At 42.9% G+C, this 27,080-nt stretch overlaps 1 protein-coding gene across 1 annotated transcript in view; it reads right to left on the reverse strand.

Moving 5' to 3' along the window:
• ube2f (ubiquitin-conjugating enzyme E2F (putative)) overlaps positions 1-27,080 on the reverse strand; it is a 68,287-nt gene that overhangs the window by 20,029 nt on the left and 21,178 nt on the right. The window contains exons 3-7 of the mRNA XM_088605816.1: positions 26,611-26,640; positions 24,848-24,913; positions 9,663-9,730; positions 7,030-7,100; positions 6,344-6,401 (exon numbers count right to left, since the gene is read on the reverse strand). Of these exons, the coding sequence (XP_088461942.1) occupies positions 6,344-6,401; positions 7,030-7,100; positions 9,663-9,730; positions 24,848-24,913; positions 26,611-26,640 (293 nt within the window). The remainder of the gene's footprint in view (positions 1-6,343; positions 6,402-7,029; positions 7,101-9,662; positions 9,731-24,847; positions 24,914-26,610; positions 26,641-27,080) is intronic.

Here is a 27,080-nt window from a genome sequence, read left to right on the forward strand (position 1 = left end):
TGGTCTTTTTGTCTACATTGTCAAGATACAATTAAATCACAGCCACAGTGTTTCAGTTTTTAAAGCAATAAAATTTCCCTTGGAATACAAATGAATAAAAAAACTTTAGTTAGAAAGACAGGAATAAAGTCAAACCCATAACTGTTTAAAGAAAAAAATACCAGTACAAAGTACTGTATTAAAGCTTTAGAACACAGTCTTAATTTACACCAGTATTTGAAGGTCACCGCTGGACCTAGCTGTAAAGAGAACCCCCTCCCATTCAGAGTGACCATTAAAAGTTAACAGGTTTTGCTCTTAGCTTTAGTTCCTTAGCTTTCAAGTGCCCTAGATTATTCATCCATATTTCACAGCAACTTTGACTATTCTTCTTCATTACATGCTGCTTATTCAATTAAGTTACTTCTCTGGCATGTGGACAAACATTACCATTAAATATGTTACAGAAGTCATGTGTTTACTTGTCTTCTCCAACAGATGTTAAATATAATGGTCACAACACTTTGATTTCAGTAAATTGTTTAATATCAAACAGATTCTGCATGGTCAATTCCGTTGAAAAATATGCAAAGTTAACTTAGATAGCCTCAAGGCCAGAGAACCGAAAATGGCATCAGTACTGCTTCTGATTTCTCTGCTTCTAGACAGAAACAGCTGAAACTATTACGTTTGCTGATGTTGTCCCGGAGTTCTACAGCACTCTCATTAAGGGCACCCTTGCTTTGAAGGCTGAAATGAAGACCGCAGACGACAAAACTGTGCCCTGTCCCTGACAGTTTTAATCTTTCTTCCTCCGGGTTGACTGTTCGGGAGATACTTAATGTGGAATCATAAATCATAAATCCTGGGACTGTCACACCTTCCCTCAAACAGCCTGCTGCGCCTTGCAAATCCAAGCTACGGGTGATCCGATGCAGCTTAGAAGAGCAAATCTTTCTTTAAAAAACAATTAGCAGCAACAAAACATCCCTCCATATAATACGCCAGGAGACCGTTTTGCTTGTTGCAATGCCTTCTGGTACGTGTATTTCAGTGGCCTGAGAAACCTCGGCAGTGCACTGGGAAACCTTTCGATTATGTTGCATCTGATGGCTTGTGGGCACTGAACACGAGGAGCAATTACAGCTTGCTCTTTCTATAGTGAAGAATAATGTAGCTCTGCTCCGAGTGTCCTTTTATGTGTGAAGGGAAAAGGAAACCAAGTGCCAGCTCTCTGGTTTTCTTAATGCAAAGCTGAGAAAGGCAAAGGTTAAAACTCTGTTACTCCGGAAGAGGGCCTGGACATATACATACATAAGTATTACTGTTAAAGGTACCGACAATGGAGCAGAGTCTCGATTGCTCAGTAATGTTGTGCACATGTCCAAGAAACTGTACCTGATATTTCTGATGCCTGTGGTGCGATTTGATGCCTGACCCTCAGGCTCTGACTACCACAGACTACCAGCAGGAGACTTCTGCTGCAGCAAAAGAGCAGAACTGATCTTATTATCAGGTTTAGAACTTCAACTGCTGTGCAAAAACATTGTATAATGACCCATGCCCCGAAGGTACTGGGTTCCTATCTAAATATAGAGAGCAGACCTTCAGACTATTTTTGGAAGACTGTCTGGCTGTAATACCAAGAGCAATGGTGACGGATACTGTGTTAATTGGGTGCTCGTTGTTCCGGAGAAACAGAAAAGACAGAAGGAGGGGGTGAAGCATTATACATCAAGAAGAGCCTTCAGGCACAGGAACATAACCTTGATGAAGCAAGGGTTTTAGCATCCATAAGGGTCAGGCTTATGGTTAAAAAAAAACATTCACAAGTCAGAGACAGGGAGTTAGATTCACGTGTGGCAAGCAGGGTGTCCACAGCATATTGGTCACATTCCCATGTCGCAAGAAGGACACTGCACACATATCCCATGAGGACATGCGCTGTCCTGCTACTTGGCATATCAGGACAAGCCTGGGTGATGTGGGCTATCCAGGACTCTGAGACCTGGGAACGGACACATGCTTATCCAGGTTCAAGCTGACTGCAAAGCATGTGTCACAAATGTGCAGCGTGTACAGTTTCTAACAGTGACTTTCACACTACACACACTGATGACGATAAACGTTGATCTGCTCCAGGGGCGCCTTACAAAGGAAGACCCTGCGCTCTGACCCCAGGCTCTGAGCTGTGCCTCTCATGGAGAGCAAGCTGGGATATGCAAAAAGACAATTCCTAATGCAAGAAATTGTAAAGGGTTAATAAAGTGATGTTATTATTATTATTATTATTATTATTCAATGACTTGGCCTATGTCAATGTAAACTGTTAGTGCACCTACGATAAAAATTGTCTTTTTACTGACAACCTTGTGAACCTACTGCCATTATAAGGAAAAGGTTTCTTTTGAAGCTGAGTATAAGTGCAATTACCACAGTTACCGTGTCCGAAATAACAATCTCGTCAAATTGTGTCTTTTAACCACCCATGGTTCACTCTGCGACGTGCTTCTATATTTAGTTCACTGGCTTGACTCACAGTAGCCCTTCTGTTCTGTGGCCCACATTAAAAACAGCGGAATTAAAAGCCTTAGACAGAAAGGTGATAAAAGACTTGAGCTTCCAAAGATAATACTGCAAAAGGCAATTTCAATTTGATTCATCAGGTTACAATATAATTCCAAAGAGAGCCATTGGTTTTTTGTGTTTTTCCTGGACTTACTTTACATCAAGGGCTTTATCTTGTTGCGTTTTAGTCATATTTCCCTCCAACACGAGTCTGTATCGTGTTGGTTGCCTGTGCTGCCAGGAGCAGGTGATGAAGTACAGGAATGAGCTCTACTAACAGTTCCCTCGCACCTACTGCTCTATGCAGTGAAAGGAACCAGCAGGCAGAAAGATGACCTCCAAAAAGCCTCACCTCGACTCACTCTCTGAATATTAGCTGCAAGGCAAAACATCAAAGAGCAAGGAAGAAATGGCGTCTAATATTAGCAAAGGTAAGCAATAACCCTAGTCTTACAAATAACATTACTCTGCCTAGAAAGGACACATAGTTTACAGCCCAGCGGCAACCTACAAAAGGCTAGGAGACTAGACATCTGAAGAAATGAACATTTTCAAACTATGTTTGTAATACAGAAGAACAGTTGAGTAATATGGATTCTAGACGTCATGGAATTTTGTTCCACTGCTGAACTATTTTACATTTTTCTGGCTCCAAGACTCTTTTGAACACACAGTGGGCATTCATGAAGCACAACGCATTCATGAGAACACCATGAAATTGCTTAGTTTAAAACTTGAACATTTACATGGAGGAAAATGGAGGTTACTTTCACCCTCTCTGATAAAGAGCTTTGAGAGAGCACTTATAGATTTTTCTTGCAACGTGTTTTTTGCTGACTGACACAGTCACTAACTTGACACAAGTTGGGTCACTTTAATTAAAGTCGGAGCTGATTACAGATTCACTGTGGCTCTGCTATGTTGGTGATTGCAACAGGCAGTAATGGCCTCCTGATGGGAATTCAGGCTATTAAGCATGCAGTTTTATTAGTCCTTTTCCCCATCAATCTCCGTTTCCTGTATTGACAACAGTAAGAACTAATTAACAAAATGTTAATGCTAAACTCCTCCAATCATTATACATCATGGTCTGAATGTCAACAACTGTTCTTCTTTCACAGCTCTGCACTTTTATGCATCAGACTTAAATGTCAATTTATATTTTTATTCTATACATATGTGGCAAGAATGTTTTCCAAGGTCAGGCATGAAAACATCAATCAGAGCATCGCGCACAACAAGATGGATTATATTTGAATCCTCTGCTGTGTGTGCTGTTTTATTGAATCAATGCATTCTTTAACAGAAAACAATACCTCTCCTGTACTGTTTATCAAGCGAGGGGACGAGTGTCACACTCACTATATATCGCACTTTGGTTGACTGCTTTCACTTTTATGGGCATTATAAACGCACTGTGCAGGCCCAGGTAATAAACAAGGGACTTTAAAAGGAGCTTTTTTACCCACTCAGTGCAGAGCTCTGCCCTGCCACAGACCACCTCAGCTTAGCAGTGGGAAGAGGTCCAGACTCATAACTGGATGGCTGGGGGTTCGAATCCGAGGCTGTTGTAACCCTGAGCAAGGCACTTCACATTGTTTCAGCAAAACGCCCGGCTGTATCAATAGGTACAAATGGAAACTGCCTTGGATTCTTTTCCAGCAACTGACAGTTGTAAAAACCGGGTGATGTAGTCTGCCTCTTTGCCCCTCTTTTTTTTTTTTTTTTTAATATGTTCACCTAACAACTGTCAGAAAGAGGAAAAAAAACTGGGTTACATCTGCATTTCATAATCATATACCTACTTAGAATGGAAACATTAAATGTGAACTTCATCTGACCCCATAAAATCAAAAAAAGCTGCAGTCTGCAAGTGAGCACAAGCACCATAATTAATTTAATAATCGTACATCATAATTTGGATACAGCCCGAGTACGGAAGTGGGCTAAAAAGCAGAGGTAGTGGCCTGGAGCTCTGTTAACCCGCAGTTACTTCAGGCAGGCAGCAGAGATGCTGAGCTGGCAGTCACAACGTGTTAAAGAGGAATATACCCATCCCGCATGGACTTGTGAGCTCAGGCGTACTGGAGAGGAGTGAAACCAGGCGGAAGCAATAGTTACCTGAGGACCGCGGTACTTTTTTTTAATCACTATCCATTTAATCCGGTTCGTAAATGCAGTTAAAGTTGCGTGATTTTAAAGATTTGTTAAGCCATGTGAGTGGTAAAATATTCGCAAGCATGGTGGCAGTGCACAGAAAAACAAGGGGCTGAACTCCGGAACGTTAGGAAAAAAAAACACTGTGTGGCTGTAATAAACAGAGGATGGAATAAACCTAAAAACAGAACAAAATAAGATGAATAGTTGCATGAAAAACAACGAGACACAACGGAGAGGTGAAAACAGGCACTGTGTGGAGGAGGGCAAACTAATACTGAGTAAACGCAAACTTTACACCCTCACGTCCTCCACCAAATCCGAAGATTAGAATCACAGGGCACTCCTCAAAGCCAAATACACGCACTGCAGTGCTGTCACCAAGCCTGACGGTACGGATTCGCATTCCAGCTTCCTGTTAAAACCTGCTCAATCACACATGATGACACTAATGCACTGTTTACGGCAGTGTGTTGCATACAGCAGTTTTGTGCTTGTGCAGTTCATGGGAGTGCAGTTGTGTCATTTTAGTGGACGTGTGCCAAGAGTGTCCTTTCTCCTTCTCCCATGGGTCCTGTCTGCCAGCGTCATGCCATGTTCTTCACGACCCTAATGCGGGATTCTGGGACCAGGCAGGTGAGTATATACCTGTCATTTACTCCCGTCCAACTTTTTACAAACCCCCCAGACCCCAAATGTCTTTTTTTGTTTAAGGTAGTGGTGTTTTCACCCTGTGGCCCGATCTGGTCAAATCAAACATCAGAATAAGCAAGGTGTCCCTGGCTAGTACTGTGATAGGAGATCTCGGTTACATTCTCAGGTCATTGAAAGTAGTGTTGGTGTACCAGTGGACCTAGAGACCAGAATTCCCAAACCACTGACCTATATGATGACCAGACACGCAGTGCTGTAGGAGCTGTCAATCTTCAGATGAGATATTAAATGGAACTTCTGACGACTTGGTCGTTGAAAGATCTCTTTTTCTCTATTTGCAAGACCACAATCCCTGGTGTCCTTGGTAAAATTTCACTCCAGGCTTGCAGAGTAGAGCCTTCTTAAGCTCCCCTCTTATTCAGCGAGTGAAACAATCCCTCACTCCTCCATCTGATGTGCTGCATCGAATGGCTGCTGGTGCACTACAGCCATGGACACTAGGCACTGACTGAGTCAACCTAATACAATTCTTCTGAAGTAACAGTGAAACTCAAACCAAGGAACACTAGGACACTTTGTTTATGCCATGCTTTGTGGGGATCTGGAACAAGCTACCCTTCTTACACACAAGCAGTCTGTGTTTTATCATCTTTTTCTGTGGCTCAAGATTCATCATCCCCTAAGGGAAGTTTGTTTTATGGTAGAGTCCAACACAGCAATACAGAAAAAAAAACACACACCACCAACAGGGACTTCAGCACAACAGAGATAATAGGGGATAACAGACTTATTTTACATTGAGCGAGAATGAAAGGGCAGGGGGGGTGAAAGATTTCAAGTCATGCGTCAAGCATCAGGAAAACCTTTTTCATGGGGTGTAAAAAGCGAACAGAGCAGACTCAGATTTCAAATGTTAGCCCCTATACCAGTAGGGGCAGAGAGAATGTCTGATGCGACACCCTGACTTTACAACCGACTGGCTCACCTTTAGTGTCCTGGTCGGGGCCCAGCCTGTGCCGTCAATCGAATGCTCTCTCAGTAAACTGCAGCAAGAGAAGAGAAGGAGGTCACACTGCACTGTAGGCGCTCAGCACCCAGACTGAACGAGAGGTTGGTGCCGTCTCGGACTGCCTGACTCTAACCTCTCCGGACAGCCAATGTCACGTCCAGCGAACATCATGGCAAAAAAAGGAAAACATCTGTGTGGAAGATGAAAGCAGGAGATCTCCCGACACTGTGCTCTTGCTTCACATACTGTCCCTCGTGCTCCTGAGCTGACTTATCAGTCCCACACCCATTCTCATGGGGCACCAAGCTGTGGTCAAGTTATTCCAGCACTGGAGATACACTGTCTTCATGATCTCATGTGCAGCAAAAGAGAAGCTGTTACAGATGTCCTACCTGATTCCCCCATGGGAGGGGTGGGGCTGACCTATTGGACTATTTCATGCAGTCAAGTCCTACTCTGGAATAATTAAATGAATGAAACACTGCTGGCCTTTCACTGTAACAAAACTGAGACAGCTCTGCTGAATAGATGTGGTTTAGTTCCATGTTTGACGTTCCGCCAGTGTTTCATTAATTTCACAGAACCCTTCGGCGCTAATGTAGCAGCAGCCTGAACCTGCACCATGCTGACAGCCACAGAAGAAGAGGAATTGATATAATTACCTTAAACAGATTTCACCTGTCTCTGTGATGTTTGGATGCCATATTCTAGTCAAACATTTCACTTTCGGAGGCTGAAAAAAAAAAAAAAAAGACACAGGGATGAAACATCCAAGTAAAACACAAACCTGTGCTGACAGCTGCAATTCACAAGATATCGGTATTGAAAGGTTTTTAATGAAAATTTTCATGTTCAGAAACTTAAAAGGCCTTTTCTGTTGAATTTGTTCTGTTTATTGTTCATAAATGTCACATTGGCTTTTTTTCCTGTCTCTTCAGCAGAAACTACTTCTATATTTAAAAAAGATTTCCCTCACTTTAAGATCAAAGAACAGCCGTTTTCCCAAGCTGTAAGATATGCAAGGGGTAAAACATTAGGGACTACTTTAAAATGATTTGCTGTCTTGGCTTTTTTTCCACGCTGCGCTTTATTTAAAGCCATTATTTAGGAAAACAGCACACTTCATAACACTGGCTGCTGGCAGAGCCCACAGCTTGAAATGCAAATGTATTCAAAATATTATGGCATTATTCTCCTTTTATTGTTCGCTTTAAAATACAGTTAAATCTAATTAAACACAATTAGCAAGCAGTGGATTATTTTTATCAGCTGCCTGGAAGCTCCTAGCCTTTATCATTAAAATGCAAGGCAGACGAGTAGGCAGGCTGTCTTTACATCAGCACCTAGCCTTCTTGACAGCCCGCTCCACGACTCGCCCCGACCCGCCACTGGGAACGTAGTCTTTTTGCCTTTATAACCAAGGCCAGTCTGTGCCTTTACTCATAATAAGCCACTAGGAAAATGAACACTTACAGAACAGAAATAAACTGCAAAATGTTTCGCCAAGATGCAATTTATTTCTATAATATGGAAGTTAATAAGGCAGATTAGAGACCTGGCCAGAGTACTTGCTAGCCTAATGGTGAGCAGTGGAATCCTGAAAAGATCCTGCTTTCAATGGAAGTACAATGTATCGACAAACGACAGAGTGGCATGGATTCTTAAAAGGCTATAAAAGACAACTTGACACGAGTCCATGAGTCCCACCTGCACATGAGCACTGACAGTCCTCACCATGATTTCTACCATCAAACAAAGCTTGAATTCCTGACACACAGATGCCATTCCAGTCCAGCCAAAAAAAAAAAAGAGTAAACCTGTCCAGGCTCCTCTCAAAACTGCAACCACAGTTGATTTATACTTCCCATTAACTGAAACAATCTGAGTGGAGTACTGGCTCAAGGGCACAACAGCAGTGTCAGCTGGGGATCTGACCCATGACTTTCCACCTATACTGCAGGAACAGAGCCCTGACCACTGCTCCACACTGCTGCCCTGCAATCAAGATCCTGCCACGCCGTGGTTATGCACTTACTGTACACTGTGTTAGTGAAAACAAATGATCCTTTTGTTATTTTATATCGATTTGCATGAGAGACACTCTTATCTGGAGTGACTTACAAAAAATAAAATAGTATTTTTTTTTTAACTAATAGAAAACCGTGAAGCTGGAAGGTTAATGCCTGCACAGGGAAGAGTGGACCTCCCTGTAGCGGCCAATGCCGTTGAACCTCCTGAAAGCCCATGACAGAGTCACGGAGAGGAGGGGGTCAGCCCTGCAGTGCCAACCACCGATTTCAAGGAAAGCGACGCACTTCATATTGCTTCATATCTGCTGCCCTAGACACCATCAACAACATTCCCCCCCACCACCAGGCTATTTGTGGTGACATTCCTGGGAATGCCTTCAGAGCTTTCTGCCGGCATTAGCAAACACTTCAGGGATCCGGTTCAAAAGGGGCTCACTCGGCCACCACGAGCCTCTTTCTAACACAGCGGATTAAATGACTGTACAGCCCGACCCGATAAACAGGCAGGGCTGCCCCCACCACTAACTGGGGAACTAAACGGACATGACCGTTTTCTGCACAAACGCCCACCATGAGAGGAATCAGTTAAATATCGGGGAGGGGGAAATGGTTTTAAAGCCAGAGCAGCAACACATCTGTTACTATCACAAGAACACTAAACCTTACAGTGTGGGGACACCTCAAGAGATACATGTGCTCAAATTAACCGAGAGGAACATAGAAAAGTCCTTCTCGCCTTAAACCATGAATCCTTTTAAAACATGTTCTAAGTGCAACAATTCCGGTACGTCCGTAAAGGAAAAACAGCGGCGTTCTTTAAGGGGTGTGTGTGTTAGTATAAAAGAGCTCAATCCCAAACTCGAAGGCGGGGTAGGAGGCGTCTGTCCAAGCTTCCTTGCTCCTGTGTGTGGTTATGGCCCCCACCTGGACCAAATCTCGTTTCCCACCTCTAAAATTAAGGATGTTTGATGATTTTCCCACCACATCCATCGAAACTGCCCAGAGGATCATTAAACTGAGAAGCAGGGGCATTATGGGATAACGAACCTACACGTTAAGATCTGAAAAAAAAATCAGTCAGCAGAAAAACTAAATATTTAAATATTTGGGTGGCCAGATGATTAAATGGAACTCAGCAATGGAAGCTTGGCAGAATGCACTGCCATCTGCCACTAGAATAGGACTGCTGCCCCTTCTATGCCGCCAATACAGTTCCACAGAAAAGCTTTTCCTCTTAATTAAAATAAAATGACAGGTTTACTTACCACCATGTTATACGCTTCAGGGACATCTATTTCAAACAGGAATTTTCCACTCTGGTAATAGCCCTCATCTGTTAATAGAAAGGCAACGTATTAACAATCAGACAGCTGAGAGGCACTGCAACATGGTATTCTTCTACAGCTGAGCAAGAAAGCTCAACTTCAAGGACAGGGTCAAAACAGCCTGCATATCGCAGGCCTGTGTGACGCAAAGAGTCGAAACGAGAGAAGCAGCCACCTCTTCAGTCTGCTGGACGTACACAGGTCATCAAATAGGGTCCCACATTGCTCAGAGGAACCACTTTGGAGATGAAAGAACAGTTTTTTTTCATTTTCCCCAAGTGTCTGCAAAGCAGGCAGACAATAGTGAAGTGCTCTTCAGCGTCCTCTTACTATTATAGCGGATTCGATAACTCAAATGTCAAGCACCAGAGGTGGCAAGCAACGCCACTTTATTGTGTGACTGCCTTCTCCTCCTGTGAGGCTAACTCATAGCCTTCTCCTTTAGGGAAAGCTATCATTACACACAGCACACGCACCCCTGTTATGCTAGCTAAATTATAAGGATCAAAACAAGAGCTCTACAGACCTCAGACAGACTGAGATGTTTGTGGAAAGTTCATGGTCTACCTTCATGGTAACTGCAGCAGGGTTAGAATGTCTCCTTTCAAGAGAGCAAAGGGACACAATCATTTGTACAAATTGCAGGTTCACAATCATTTATGTACTAAAAGATTGTAACTTGTTCTCCTGTTATAAGAGTTGCACACCTGTTGCAAATAGGTCAGAAGAGGTGTGCACAATTTATTTGCAAGGAACAAATAATGATTTTGTGGAGGCATCTCGTCTTTTAGGACAAGCCCTCAATGACTAATCAGTTTTGTGACTTCTTAAAGTAGCATCCCGAATCAGAGTTGAATGTGTACACGCGAGGTTTCTCAAATACTATATTAAAATGAACCAGTAATAGGTTTATTGCATGATGAAAAGAGAAGAAAGAAAACACAATGTTTCGGCTATGAAGCCTACACAGCCGAAACGTTTTCTATCTTCTCTTTTCAGCATAGAATAAATCTATTACTTGCTCTTTGCAGCCTCCGTATGGTGACGCACCTACCCACTTGATCTATACTAAAATGAGTTGTACTAAAACTGCCAGAAATTGCAACTCTTAAAACTGTATTAATTTATTAAGAACAATGGAAAGCATGTCTTAGCCTGTGCCGCTCATCAAACCTGAAAACAGGCAGTGTGGGGGGAAAAACGGCGCCCTCTAACCAAGCTCACTGTAACTGCAGCACAAAGGAGGCAATACCTTCAGCAACAGGTGATGAGCTTGTTGAGAATGATCAGGGCAGAAAGAGAAGAGAAAAGGGTATTCTGCATCCCCACTCCACTCTTCTAGATAAATCAAGAGCCAATCAGGTTCAGGTATAGGATGATTTAAGAGTTGCAAAGGCATGTCTTCCCTGCAGTGATGAGGCTATTATCAATCCTGCACATTCCTGTGTCCAGTTACTTTTTATAATAATGATAATTGCTTACACCATAGTGCGCCAGAACGCTCACCCACACATCAGCTATCAGTGGGGAGGAGAGCAGAGTAATGAAGCCAATTCATAGAGGGGGATTATTAGGAGGCCATGATTGGTAAGGGCTAATGGGAAATTTGGCCAGGATGCTGGGGTTACACCCCTACTCTTTTTGAGAAAGGCCCTGGAATTTTTAATTACCACAGAGAATCAGGACCTCGGTTTTACACCTCATCTGATGGATGGCACCTGTTTACAGTATAGTGTCCCCGTTACTATACTGGGTATTAGGACCCACACGGACCGCAGGGTGAGCGCCCCCTGCTGGCCCCACTAACACCTCTTCCAGCAGCAGGTACTGACCAGCCTCACACCTGCGTAGCTTCAGTGGGTTGCCAGTTGTGAGTTGCAGAGTGATATGGCTGCTGGCTATGCTTAATGTTATGACTGTTAGTTCTGCAACCGTCTCATATTTTCTAAAGGAAGGCTCATGAATGTATCCCGTTTTAATCACCCAATGGTGAAATATTGTGAAATCCCTTTTTTTTTATGAACACCCACAACAACCTGTGTGATGTTATATAAGGACAAAAAGAAAGAGGGAGAAAGAACATTATAGACGACTGGCTGTTTCGGATTCATATCGTCATTTACAGAACACCTAAAACACAATCACTGCTTTCCAGTTTGGGGTATTAAATTGCTAAGCATGTGCCACATCTCGCCTCTTACTTGACAGCCCTAGCAGGAAGCGATCTGCTCCTTTTCCGGACATGTGCTCAGCCTGTGACAAATGGGAGACCGTGAGAAGCCGAGCTGTGACAGTTCTGCACTGCCATTCAGCCTGAACCGTGTTTTTGCGTAATTTTTTAGGACAGTACTATGAAAGGCCATTCACCACGTCTGAAAGTGCTTCATTACCCTATACACATCTACAGCAGAAGCACTAGAACCCTTCTGAAAATTCTAAAGCAACTTAACACCCCGGAGCCACATGATTTAGGAGCATTTGTCAGGCAAAGACTTAATAAAAAAATCACAGTGTTTTAATGCAGCAAGGCTTAATTTATCTTTGAACAGTCCCAGTCTTTGAACATTACTTACTTACAGTGTGGTTAATGAAAGCAAAAGACCATTGCAATCTGCATGGCTAATGACATTCCATGTTCAGCCAAGCGGAGAGGTGTCTTGCCACTTTTCATTCAGGAACCTCCGCAAACAGCTCTCTCACTGTGCACCCACACACTGGCTGGTACACAGTCGTAGCCAACATATAGTGTCAAGTGTCTCTCCTGCCTTGTGTGTGTTCAGCCCATGAGTCACCCCTGCACTGCGCATGGAAATGCACTGAGATGACATCTTGTTAAAAGGAAATCTTATGACAAGGAAGATACAGTGCATTTTATTTGCAAGACTTCGCTGTCTGTCTGATAACAAAAGTCTGAAATAACATAGCCATGATCACATTGATGAAATTAAGCTAAACCATTGCTGTTAGTGTCCACAGATGATTATTGCTCACTGCGCATTCACTACAACGGGGATAATGATGGATTCGTTAGTGTCCATCCATCGCTCTGTTTTTCCCAGGACTTGGTAAAATCAGGCCTCCAGCACCAAAACACAAAGACTTGAAACAGGGCACAGGGATCAGGTTGCACTGAGCAAATTAGAAAAGTGACATCACCCCAGCTCTGAAACAGTGTACAACTCTGCCACTGAAGGTCCCAGAATTCTCTACTGGTTGGAGAGTGGTGCTGTGTGGCTCTAGGCCCGCTCGCGACTGCAATTGATCCCTCGAAGGGGCAGAGTAGATCCGCACTAGTCCTAGGTGTTGTGCAGGATGTTCCCGTGACGGAGGACCCAGGATTTTGGCCTGACAGAGTCATCGGCCATCTCCGCCAGGGAGGGGCGCTGGAGGAGCATGTGACCGACTGGGATTGAATCCCAGCAGGGGCACGGAGAGAGCTCCACTAGCCACGCTCGCACGAAGATAAAAACAATTGCTCTGGCCAAGTTCATCTCCCTACACTCTCATCAGGCTTATCTTAGCACTCTTTATCCCTCATGAAGGGAACGTCAGTAGCGTCTAAGAGTACCCACCTGGAGACATGCACAGAAATCAGAACCATGTATGCCCAGAGGAGTGTCTGTGCACGGCGCTGGTGGAGTGGAGGCCATCCCCTCACCCCTCACCAGACAGATGACCAAACTGAGACACAGCAGACGCCGAGTTGAGAGAGTCTCATCTGTCGTCTTACCCCATCATCTGCAGCTCAGTACTGCTCTTTAAATTGTAAAAATAAATCGCTCAGAAATCCTTCAGATGGAGAATGAAGAGAGATGAACGCAGTGCAAAATTAAAAAATGTCCCGAAAATACATTCAGAATATGAACCTACTTGGTCAGAACTGCCACTGAGTAAAAGCTCGACAGCCTAAATTTTAACAGGTCTCAAATGACAGCTTTGCTCTAAAGCTAAACCAAAAGAGGATCTAAAAATTTCATAAAAACAATGAACCCCTGAACTAAAATGGATGCTCATCAATTGCACTTGGATGAGTCTCAAAATTTAAAAGACTATGCTGAGATTTTATCCCAGTTTCATTGTTTTTTGTCATTAAGAATAGACAATTCAATATTTACTTTTGTTTTCCCTACAGAGGTTGCAGTAACAGACAGAACCCATACCCTGAAGATGAGAAGTACAACTCCTATGTTTTTAAATAGACTTTAATCATTTCTACCCTCATGGGTAAATTAAACACATCTTATTGTGTGGAAATAAAAAAAAAAAATAACTTTCTGTTAAATAAAATCAGGGGACTTTGAAGCTGAAAGGAAAAAAAACAGAAACGTAGCAAAGAAACTGAAAATACCAAAATCAACAATGTGAAACATACTGAAGAAGAAACCAACTCAGGAATAATTGCCAATCAGGCAAGGTTGTGTTGGCAACAAAATTATCTGCAGGTGAAGACAGAAAAACTACCCGAGTTGTTGAGGACAAGCCTAAAACAGGTGTCAGAGAAACTGCCAACAAACTCCAGAGTGCAGGGGTGAAGGTTCAAAATCCACAGATTGCTGAAGGCCAGAACACCAAGAACAGAAAAGAGAGTTTAAGCGGTTCGGAAGCACAAAGATGGACAAGGACAGTTTTAGTTTTATAGGCTCATGAGAAAGAAAGAAACCTTTACCAAACTGAGGACAAAGTTGGAAGTGTGGAGAAAGAAGGGAGCCACAGATGCTCCACAGAGCATCACCTCACCTGTGAAGCATGATGGAAGCAATGGAGGTGAAGCCATGGCCTTTTTGTCTGCTTATGCAAGAGAAAGTTTGTCCATATGTATTGTACATGCTTCCATAGAGACAATGGAACAAAGGTGTTCAGGAGATAAAAAGCAGAACAAAGACTGCCCAAGTCAATCTCCATGTTTAAATCTCAAGTCAGAACACCCCTAGAATAGGCAAGAACTCAAAACAATTGCAACAAAGCACCCTAAAATAATAAGAGTTTGGCGAGCTCACATTGTCACAGATCTCATGCAGTTATCGCCTCAAAAGGACAGGCAACCAAAAAGTGACTTTTACACTCTGAAATGTGCTCAATGTGTCCCAATACTTACGGTCACTTGTAGGGTGAGCACATGAGAGATTTTGTTCCATGATCAAATGTAAGCATGAAATTACCCCAAAATAAAATATAACATTGTATTTGGGATCGTTAGCTTAGTCTGAATTATATGTACAAATTGTTCGACTGTAAAGCACAAGTAACAGTTTTGACTTTTCTGTTTGACTGAGCATTCTGTCTCTGTTCATGTGGAAGGCACTGCATACGTCACTAGATGTGCAAACAGAGATGGGGTTACTCTTTTTTAAACAATCCATTGTTCAACATAAAAGCTTTGCAGGATAAAGCCATCAGAAACCATCCAGGAAAGAGCCATTAATCCATTCCCATTAGAAACCACTGAACCAACATCCCAGAAAATAGTCAAGACACCAGACCATTTTTTTCCCATATTACACATCTGTGGAGCAACAATGTTTTATAAATAGCCACATATAATAGAATTAGCAGAAGGACTTCATTGACAGGTTGAAGACTAATTTATTACATGAGGATACAAAAACGTCTACCCTAATTTGTCCAGAAATGAACGTGTCATGAAAATGACTGAGAGTCATTTGGAGTAAAAACGAATAAATAAAAGCCGCAATTATTTTTCTGTTATTGCCAAATGTCAGCATTGATGAATGGAGGCAACACCTAAACGTGACACACATGCTGTAGCACAGTCCAGTTCAGAGAACCTTTTGACTATAAAAAGAAGAGATGACAGAAGATACGTGCAGCAGCAGCAGCGACAGGCGAACGTGCAGAAGCTATCAAAGAGGCATCAAAGAGGGCTCATCTGCAGCAGAAAGACACACAGAAGACACAGGAAACAAAGACATTTTGGAATTTGCACACCAAAGACAATGCATTATGTGGTCTTATACAAAAAAAAGCTCTCATACAATAAAGGCTATCAAGAGTGCATGTCTAAGGGTCTTGTTTCAGAAAGTAGCTAGCCTCTCTCCAATTGTAGAAACATGTTCCCATACACAAAAAATTAAAAAGACCCACACCTGAGAGATATGAAAGCATTGCTGGCGGCAAAAGTACCATTTCCTTACACTGCAGTTGCATTCACCGTTTCATTGTTCCATTCAATTAATAATAATAATAATAATAATAGCTTACACTTATATAGCGCTTTTCTGGACACTCCACTCAAAGCGCTTTACAGGTAATGGGGATCCCCTCCACCACCACCAGTGTGCAGCCCCACCTGGATGATGCGACGGCAGCCATAGTGCGCCAGAACGCTCACCACACATCAGCCATCAGCAGGGAGGAGAGCAGAGAGTAATGTAGCCAATTTATAGATGGGGATTATTAGGAGGCCATGATTGGTAAGGGCCAATGGGAAATTTGGCCAGGACGCCGGGGTTACACCCCTACTCTTTTCGAGAAGCGCCCTGGGATTTTTAATGACCACAGCGAGTCAGGACCTCGGTTTTACGTCTAATCCGAAGGACGGCGCCTGTTTACAGTATAGTGTCCCCGTCCCCTGGGGCATTAGGACCCACATAGATCGCAGGGTGAGCGCCCCCTGCTGGCTCCACTAACACCTCTTCCAGCAGCAACCTTAGTTTTTCCCAGGAGGTCTCCCATCCAGGTACTGACCAGGCTCACACCTGCTGAGCTTCAGTGGGTTGCCAGTTGTGAGTTGCAGGATGATATGGCTGCTGGCATTTCATTGCTGGCAATTCATTCTACGCTCCTAAACAAAGCCAGGATTGGGGTCCAATTTGCCATGCAGATTTAGTGTCATTCTTAATAGGGGGTATAAGTCTCTTTTTATGTCAACTGGGTGTCCAGGCAGGACTGTGGGTTCCCTTAACCAGAGGGAGTAAACCCAGAAAATAAAGCCCGCGGCGTTTGTGTCTCCCTATTACACCACTCCCTCGTTCTCTCCCGTGCTGTGGGATTCAGAGCGACAAGCAAGAGATGTAAAAAATGCTCAACTGGGATTCCAAACAATTGGGTCAGGATAGCGGAAAAAAAAGTAATTAGGAATTCTAAATGCTAAAAGAATCAGGTGCTTGTAAGTCAGCTCTCCCAGGGACTTCGCGGTAAAAAGGCCGTCTGTTTCCAATACTGTGGGCTTCACCACAGCCCTGCGACGAGGTCCCGTCTGGGCCGTCTACACTTAATCAGCGCCAGCAACGGCTGGTACACAGAGACAAAATTAATCCTCAAGAAGCTGAGGAGTAATTGCATTTCAAAATGCAGCTCAATAACGTCGTGTGCAGCAGCCGACGCTAGTGTTAATTATTCAGCTTAAACATAATTCTTTTTCCCGCTTTTTCCCCCCCTCATGGCTGCAATATTGGTGGCTCGGTAATGAAATTTCCGCATATTTTTAAAAATCCAAAGTAGTGCAGACGATATTAAACTGCAAATGTGTTCACTGACGTGCAAAAGAGGGAGGCACGGTGGCGTGCCTGTTTGTGCTGCTGCCTCGGACGTCACTGGGCCAGGGTTCGATTCTGGACCCATGCGTGCTCACTTGGATTTTCTCCCACCTTTTAAAGACACATGGCTGGATTAGCTGGTGCCTCGCGTTTCGCCCATGTGTTGTCTTGCCCTGGGATGAACCAGCGTCCCATCCAGGGTGGGGGCCCCGCCCTGTGCCCTCGGCCCCCGGGACGGGCTTCGTGACCTCGCCACGATGCATAGACAAGCAGCTTTCAGTAAAGGAAAGACTTCCAATGGAAACAGAACAGCTCTCATTTCCAAAACCCATTTTTCTGGGATACAATACGATTGCTTGCCTTGTGAAATAATCATGCCTCAGGAAACGCAAACAAACCGTAAACAAAAAAACAATCATGTAGCTATTTATATTCACCAATCTAATTAATTAAAGCTTAAGAAATTCAGACTAACACCATAATCTAAAAATTTCATCACTCATTTAATGACTTTTTATGTTTAAATATGACTAACTGGAACATTTGATAAGCGCCTGTTTAATTAAGAGTCATTATCACAGGAGGACATATGCAGTCTTTGAAGAGTCCTGATGTACAAAGAGCTATTCAAGTGTTAAAACTCTCCCTCCCTTCTAGTGGAAACCTACCTACATATTGTGGGGATAAGGGTTGGGAGCTGGGGGACAAACTAATCATTATTGCAGGGGTCACTCATGTAAAAATCATTAAGGAACTGTAGAAAATCCCTAGCAGGGTTAAGCAGCTCAGAGTAAATGTTTTTTTAAAGACAAGGGCTCCTGTTCCTAGCACTGAACATCAGATTCTTTATTAAACATGTTTGACAAACGAGCATGCTCCCAATCAGTCATGTGCAGAGATGTGTTCAGTTATAGACATAGTGAAGATGATACGACTGGATGCCCAAAATGCTTGTCTAGAGACATCAATAAAATTCAGCTTTTGCCTTACAGCAAAATAATAATATTTAAAAGTGACAGGGAACATATAGAGACACAGAATAGATAATAACCACATCTTTCTCCCCATCATTAAATGCTGAAGTCTTTTTTAAATGCTAGATTTTTATTTTCAATTTTGTATGAGTATCATCTTGCTTCATTACATAATCTCCAAAACTATTCACAGGAAAATGCAAAAGGAAAAAAATCTGGCCAATCAGGCTTAAATAAATATACAAAACAACCTCACAAATGAATTTAATGTTCCTTCTACCGAGAACAATAATGGGCTGCAAGAAGATTTTCTGCAGACAGCAGATTTTTAGATTTCCTGTCCTGTAAAGTAAGGCATGAGGGAGCAGCAAGGTCTCACGATGACTGAAGAGAGGGGTGGGGCCACCATGAACGTGACTTTGGCTGTTTGCCCCAACCCCTTCTCCTGTCTCCCTCTCTCATTAACCTCCAGAATCAAGAGGACAGGTCGCACGATGGTAGCCAGGAGTTCAGGCAGCGGTCAGCTCATAATTCACAAGCTGCTCCCTCATGCGCATTTACTCCCAATTAATGTCACACAAGAGCTGATGACATAATGGTTTTCTCTTTGTTCCAGAAAGACAAAGCATACTCTGATTATGACACCATACTCCCTGCATTACAGAGGTATGGATGATCCATTAGCAAAAGGATACAAAACAGCCCGTAGAGGAAACTGACAGCAGTAGTCTAAGAGAAGTATGTATGTTTGTTTACTCCCCAAGAAGCAGAATAAAATGCGTAAGTTACTTGCTTATGCCCAAGTTTGGATACGAACATTTAGCTCTTTAGCAAGAACAAGAAACATCTGTCCAAGTATGCATTTGGCATATAAGCTCTGCAAGAGGCATCAAGGAGCTGGAAGCCAAAGTCCCATCGATCGGAAGACATGTTGCCACATTTTAATCTACTGTTGCTGAAAACGCAAGCGCAGGGCAGGCCCCTCAGGCCATTTGGTAAAGACACATCTGATTTTCCTGAGCCACCTCAGAAAGAAAAACACAGCGATGAGATCAATGGCACAAGACCCTCAGACCAGCTTCCTCCCACCAGAAGCTCAACCGCGAAGACAAATGGAAACCAGAACGAAGGCAGGAAGGCATCCCTGGACTCTCTTCCAGTCAATTCAAGTCCCAACAGGACAAAAGTCCCCAAGGTGAGAGGAAACCTGCAAGCAGAAGCGATTGGGATCGTCTTCCATGCTCCTCTCGTGATCGCTGGATTGCAGGAATCACATTTAGCCATTTAGTGAGAGAACCTTGGAACCGGCTTCCCCAACAAGGCTTCGAAATCTGCGCCATAAACCAAGCACTCTGGGAAGGCAAGTTTGAAGAAATGGCTTGGCTCCACCTACTCAGTCCCTTCCTGGGTAATTAAAGAGATTTCCAGCTGACAGCTCTATCGTGCTGCTTCTACCCAAAACCAAAGACCCATTTCAAACTTTAAGAGGTACTTTAGAACCACCTAAGAACCTAGGAAAGGTTCCTACACAAATGACAGGCATTCAACCCATCTAGCCGGCATGGTAGTTCGTTGTTCATTGACCCAAGAACCTCATCCAGACCATTTTTGAAAGAAGCCAGGGTACCCACAGGCCCTTGAGAACAAGGGGCACTTCTCGATGCAGTTTTAAAGGCACTGCCACATAGTTTCCACTCAACGCCTTCGAGGATTTTGAAAGACCTTGTAGTCCTCTCTGTTCAAGATCAAAAATGAAAATCTCACGGAAAGCACAGACGACTGCGGAAAAGGAGACAACTGAGGATATGATTTCAGACACACTGGTGGATTAAATGACAGGGTTCACAGTTCCACAGGTGGCCGGGTTGGTTAAAAGACAGCTCTTCCGAGGGCTGTCAGGGGGATCTGGAAGAATCCCCTCGTTAACCTTCTCCCTCATTTAATAATGCATGAAAAGAACGCTTTCATTTTTCTCAGCAGCAGACCTTCACAGGCGTTTGGGCAGGCAGCTGAATAGGGTCATCTCCCTCTTTGCTGCAATGCCATCTCGCTTACAAACAGAACCGCGGCTCAGGAAGTGACAGCCCCTGGGGTACCCTAAAGTGACAGCCCATGGGGTTCCCTAAAAATTACCATACCAATGCAAGACAAAACAACAAAACTGAAGAAGTAAAACCTGTTGCTCGGAACCCAAATCCAGAATCCAATCCTCGTGAGTGCGCATCTCACATAATTAATCACTCAATGATATAAAACAGGTAAAATACTTACAGGCTCACTGCTCCTTCGGCAGTCTTTACAGAAAGGGGATTTTTTTTCCCAATATTTCCATGTGCCAATAAAATAATTTGACACAAATGGCACTGTCTCCGCATAGAATTTCGAATTTATATTTTTTAAATATTCTACAATAAAATTACAAGTAAAATTCTTAAAAGAATAAAATTCTAATTAGCACTTATAAGTATGCAGTCTTTAAAAAATAATTCCTAAGTAAAATATCGTAGGTACTGGTCTGTAAGACTAAAATCCCTTATGTTCCCCAAGATAAGGTCAAGAACTGTAATGGGAGGTACAGTCTGTTGCTAGAGCCTGAATACTAAAAGAAACCACAGCTGTATGGACTCAAAACAGCCAAGCCTTTTAAAAAAAGTTGTGTCTCAACATTTTAATATGGGAATTAAGTAAAATGTGTTAAAGTGCATCCCGCATGGAGAAGAGGCACAGAGACCGACAATGATCATCAGCCTTGGCCACATGCTTGGACCAGTGATCATAGACATGATAGCAGTGAGGACTCATCTGGATTTGAAGCAAAATGCTTAGACTGCACTGTTTTCTGTGCTTGTAGAAAATACTGCACGGATGTTCAAAGAAATCCTTTGATTTCAGTGAACATTGATGTTTTGATTCAATAAGTAAATATTGATTGCTGGTAATTACCATTATAGTAGTATGCACAGAAATATTTTAATTTTCTACCTTATAAATGTCTTCCCATTATAATAAGAGTAAATATTTAAGCACTACTATTCACTGCGACCTTTCTTTATTTAAATTGTCCTGGTAAAATCATTGTGTGGCTTCTATACTAGTGTCTTATACACCAGCAAATGGAGTTCTCTGCAAATAGAAAAGGTGAATGCAAATTGTCACCAAAGGGTCAGCCGGATTTTAAATGGAAAAATATCCAAGTAACATTCAAAAGGTAGACTCCCGCCCCCAGTTTCCAGATTTTGTGAAAATAATTTCTTCATATTTAATAACGCCAACTATTACACTGTCAGCCTGATATTAGCTTTCATGCTGCCTTGTCTCAGGCAGGAGAAGATGAAACCCAAAACACTGACTTAAAAGACTAGTTTATTAAAAAAAAAAAGGTCAGAGAAAAACAGAACAGCCTCAGCTCCCAGCGACAACAATTTTCAAAACTCCTGCAACACAGCCTCAAGTCACCAGAAATGTAATATTGATCTGTTCCGAGAAAACACAGCCCTGGCTGGCTGTCCTCGCTCAGCGCTGAGACTCCAGCAGCGGTGGGGAAAAGGAAAATTTGGAGCAACAGTACACACAGCAGCACTGCCTGACGGGAGAGCTCACCCCTCCCGGCAGCAAAGGCGCAGCAGGGAGCAAGACGTGATGAAAGCGCTGCAGAATGGAGCTCCTTGCCCGGGCTGACACGGCTCTTGACTGCATCGCTGAAGAGCTGATGGAGTCTGTGCATTAATGTTAATGAAAAGGCAGAAAAAAATCCACTCCCAGAGAGCCTGACAAAGAAACCGACTTCTGCATGTCACAGAGGCACACTGACTCATGAATATAATTCCTAGCATTTATAGAGCACTTTCCACCCCGAGAACTCCACGTATAAGCATACTTTCAGGTTTAATAGATGCCTATACATTCAGAATTAGCACTTATTTTCCAAACCTCTTCAGCAGAGTTCCAGTGAAAGTGCATTAGCACAAAGAAAGGAACACAAATCAGTGAGAGACTTGGATCAATTATCTACGATCAAAATGAGCCAGATTGGCAAAAAAAAGGCTATTTTTTGTAGCTGTTCTTATGAAATTGAAAGGTCGGTTCTTACAGTCACACATACTGCATCTGTGAGATGAGAAACTCACTGTGTTCACCTCCAAGGCTCTGTCTGCATGGCTTGGCACCTCAGTACCTGTCTAACTTATCTTCGTTTGTCTGACTCTGGTCACCTGTTTGTCCCCAAAGCTACCTGTAGGTAACGTGCTATGGGTGACGGGGCCTTCTCTGGAACTCTATCCCCAGGGATATCAATCTTAAATCCAGACTCCAAGCCTTCTTCTTCTGATAGGCTTTTATGTAATTAGTGTGTGTCTGCATCCTCTAATCCATTCTAAACACTTGTTGTTCAATTGTGCTGATCATCCTCCTATCTGTGTTATCTTTTTTTTTCTTACTGTAATGCATTTTGAGAAGCCATGTATAAAAACAACTATATAAAATATTATTCTTGATCATTAATACTAATTCGTGCCAACTCAAGTTTTAAAAGAGACAAGTATTTCATCATACTTTACATTCAAGAGACACAAGTAACACCTCACTACGCAATGCTATACTGCTAAAGTTACATTTACAGAAGGTCTCAAAGTAAAGGTGACAGTCAAGTCATTCCTGTCTGGCTCTGCAGCTGAGGAAGTACTTATGTTTCTGCCTTGGCCTAAGCTGAACAGTGTCCTTGGTGCAAGGAGCTCCTAAATAATCTAACTTTCCACACTACAGTTCCTCAATAATTCAGCACCTTACAGCCAGAGAGCAAAGACCAAAACACTAGTAAGGTGCACTTCCCTGCACTTCTTTCAGAGACCATGACTGCTGCTTTCACAATACAATCGACATGAAGACATGAAACTTTAGATGTTAATATATTTTCATATATATTAAAAAATACTGGCTGTCGTAAAGAGATCTACACGTTCATGCCTCCCGGTTCAACACTCCAGACGTGTCTAGCGCTCCTGCCTTTATCCCGGCCCGTACAGGACAACAGCCCTGCTAGTTGTAGACGATGTCCAGAACGGAAAGGGTTAATCGGGATAGGAAGCTTTTATGGTACATCTCTATTTGCTCTCATTCAATAAACCATTACTACATGACTGCAGGCCATAGGTGAGAGATCTAAGAATCAGCACACATCATGACTTGGTTACTGAGAGACACAAAGATTCTCACGATTATCACGAGACGCAACAACATAAGAAAGATTACAAACGAGAGGGGGCCACTGGGTCCATCTAACCCGTTTGGCAGCTATCAGCTAATTGATTCGAGGTTCCCCATCCATCTGTTCTGAAAAGCAACAAGGCTATCCACTTCAACAACTTGAACATGTAGCTGCTTCCAGACGCCCAAAAGCCTTGTGTAAAAATGTAGTGCCCGAGCCTTAACAGTGACTCCTGGAATATAAACGTAATAATTCAAAACGGATTCATTTTTTAACAAGACGAAAGGGAAAAGAATCGAAGATGAATGAGACGGCGGCCGCCTTTTCTGTTAAAAATAAAAGGGAAGTTATCATAACCTCACCCCACCCCCACCATCCTGCCATTTAAACACAACTTGAAGATTTTTTTTTTTATTTCTGACTGTTCATGCTGCACATGAATGATCTTTCAAGGAGAGCTGCAAGAGTCAACAGAAAACCTCTCAAGGTACGGATGACGTGTGGGTGAGTCAAAGAGCCTGCAAGCTGATACTATTCTCCAGTGGGATTCTGCTGTGTAACCAAATGAATGCCACAGGAATTTGTTCTGGTCTTAATGATGAATACAAAAATGTATAAAGAGAACCTTTAGCTACAGAAAGAGCTATTCCTTCAAATACAAAGCAAAACAATCAAACGGCAGCGTGTTAAGGTCAGAGCACTCCAACAACAGTCCTTAATAGTCACAAAATGCAAATTTTAACATTAAACAGTTTTAAGCATACTGTTAAATATTATCATATGTTGGGAAAGGCTATCATGGGCGATCAGGACAAAGGAGCTTGTTACAAAAAAGGACATGCTTGACTCAGTTTGAGCCAAGGGGGAGTAATGAGTAATTTTCGGTAACAGTTTTGAGTAGAGGAACACACTGTACCACAAAATGCACTACAGTGTTCTTTTCTGAGCGTTTCCTTTTTTTTGTCTTTTTTTTTCCATCTGACGCTTTATTCGCTTGGTCAAGTTGTGTGCTCGTGCGGTTTCATTTCTTTAATGGAGAAAATAAAAGGTTGGATTATAATCTATCTATATATGTTCCTTAATAATGTGAAGCCGATGTGAATTTGAAGACAGGATGGAAAAGCAGTGGAGAGCATCTTCACAGGGGTCCCTAAGGTGATGAGGGATAATGTGAATGCCTCGTGTACAGTGAGCCAAGCAGCAGGCACTCTGGGCGTCTTTCTAACAGCGCTACAAGTTCTATTTTGGAGGAAGTGAGGTACTGTACTCCTTGGATGAACTTTATACAGCTATAAAAAATGTTTTTTATTTATACAGCTAAATAAAAAGGCTGGAAACGCTGCAGAAGTTTCCATCTCGCTGCCCGTTACCAGAAACCTGCCGACGTTTTGGTCTTGCGGGTTTTTTCGAAGATGGCGAAACGCGCGAGACGTTCCACGGCGGCGAGGTTACCTGGGGTGACGGTCAGTTGAAAGTGGTGGAGCTTGTTGACATCGAGGAAATTCACTTTACAGGTACCTGGAGGAGGGAAAAGAACAGCAGAACAGAGGCGGGGATTAGGAAAACCACAAACACCCCTGACACCGCGCGCAGAGAAACTAACTTCTCACTGAACCAAAAAAGGCAAATGCAAATGAGTCAAACACAGACTCTGTTTAGAGGACAGAGTGTTTCTCAGTTGTACAGGCTACAGCATTTTTAAACTCAACAAACAGCTGAGAGAGGAGCCCAAGAAACACAGGAACACGAGAATCCTTTTCTCCAGGAAACAGCCCACACAAGTATACATGTAGCAACGAACATATGCAGACATCAAGCAGACACACACACACACACACGTAATTGTACTCAATGTCTGTGACAGGTGTTCTTACATTTCTAAATGAAGCCCTTACCACATTATTTGTATTAGAGAAAAAAACAACTTGTAAGAGCTGGGAAATGCAAGACCAGGGCAGCTTTCTGAAGTGGGTAAATGCTCACAGAGGGGCTGGGCTCTGCACTTTTCTTCACACCCACCACATTGCCAGGGCTTTGCCAGGGGAACAAGAACTCAGAAGTAGAGACAAATTAACAAAATTTAAATCCTGTTCTTAATATCACTCCACTCACTTGGAATTAAAAAACCCTCTCGACATTTCGACATTGAGCTGTGCCAGGATATCTCGGAAGCGGGCACGGCTTTGTCTCTCTGACAGAGACGGAGCTGGCAGGGCAGGGCATGGCACCAGTCCCTGCGCCAACGCCAAGCATCCGATGGCTTTTGATGCTCCACTTACAAAGAGAACTGGGCTGAGAAATCAAAGGGATGATTAATTCCAGCAACTCTCTGACAGGCCTGTAGCGGGGGTGGGGGGTGGGGGGGGATAAGGTTTCAAACTCCATGGGCACAAACAGGTCAAAGAAAAACAAAACTCAAGTGGCCACTATAACTCATGAACGATGCAGAAACAGAAATGTATTCTTTAAAGAGGTACTGAGCCAGGTAGAAGAGGAGCTGAAATGCAGAGTTTCTCTGATTTGTCAGATACTTGCATTTTTAAGTTCTACTTCTGTAGCCTATGCTGTAAAAATCTATATACTTACAATCATCACAATCACGCTTTTTGTCATTTGTCCAGCAGAAATAAGGATGTAGTCATTCACCACAGTAAAAATGTATATAAAAAAATATTTTCAGAAATCTCATCACCTTTCTGAATGTAGATGGCAACAAAGATAAACCTTTGTTTAAGCAATGCAAAATAAAATTACTTACTGTCTTAGACTGTTAAAATCCCTGTGCATTAAACCTGCATTTGTCGTTAGACATCCAGGTGTTAGGAACACAGATCTGGATATTATAAATGAAGCAAGCTACAACAAACTGTGGTGGAAGTGATAATCCTTCTGTGAGGTGAGGGTGAAAGTGTTCTGTTACAGCTGTTATATAAATACAGCATCACAGGGCTGAGTAATAACAGTAATTCTGCTTATAACCCCACCTACTGCTAAAACTGATTATTGCAGCCATGGAGTTCAGGTCAGAGGCAGAGGGATAGTCAAAGTTGGAATACAGCCTCGACTAGGTCAGGTGAAATGGAGTTCTGACTATAGGCTTTCACAGTAATGGAGTTTTTTTTTTAATATTTCTCAGCTAAACAAATGATGGGATAGGGCCATAAAGCACTGACCATGAGAAGGAGACAATATAATGGTGCTAATGTTGTACTTACTGGGAAGATTTGCTTCAAGGTCTGCAACTTCTGCAAAACAAACAGAAATACAAAAATTACTGAAGTTATTCTTTTGGAAATATTAAATCCTTGACTACAGTGAAAAAGCTAAGACCACGAATCAAGACCAACTGCTTGGAAAGAGGCCGAGAAGGTAACAGTCAACACACTCACCTGAATGCAGGTTTCTAATGTTGTACCAGTGCTACACCCCACCACCCTCGGCTCTGATTTGACTCTTTGGGGCCGAATCACTGGGACTGCTCCTTCTTCACCACAGCTGAGACTCCATACCAGCCTCAACCTGCTCTATCGCTGTGGCTGCCCCACCGCTAACCCTCCACACATCAAAGCCCCCTGCTGCTCGCCTGTCGGATGAGAAGTTTGCCTTGACATTTCCCTCGGCTGCCTCAACAGGTCTTTTCTGACGTTACAGCACGGAAAAGGCCAGCGCGCCCATGTGCTCCAGC

Source organism: Lepisosteus platostomus, chromosome 14 (genome assembly GCF_059453375.1).
Source record: "Lepisosteus platostomus isolate fLepPlt1 chromosome 14, fLepPlt1.hap1, whole genome shotgun sequence".
NCBI lineage: Eukaryota > Metazoa > Chordata > Actinopteri > Semionotiformes > Lepisosteidae > Lepisosteus > Lepisosteus platostomus.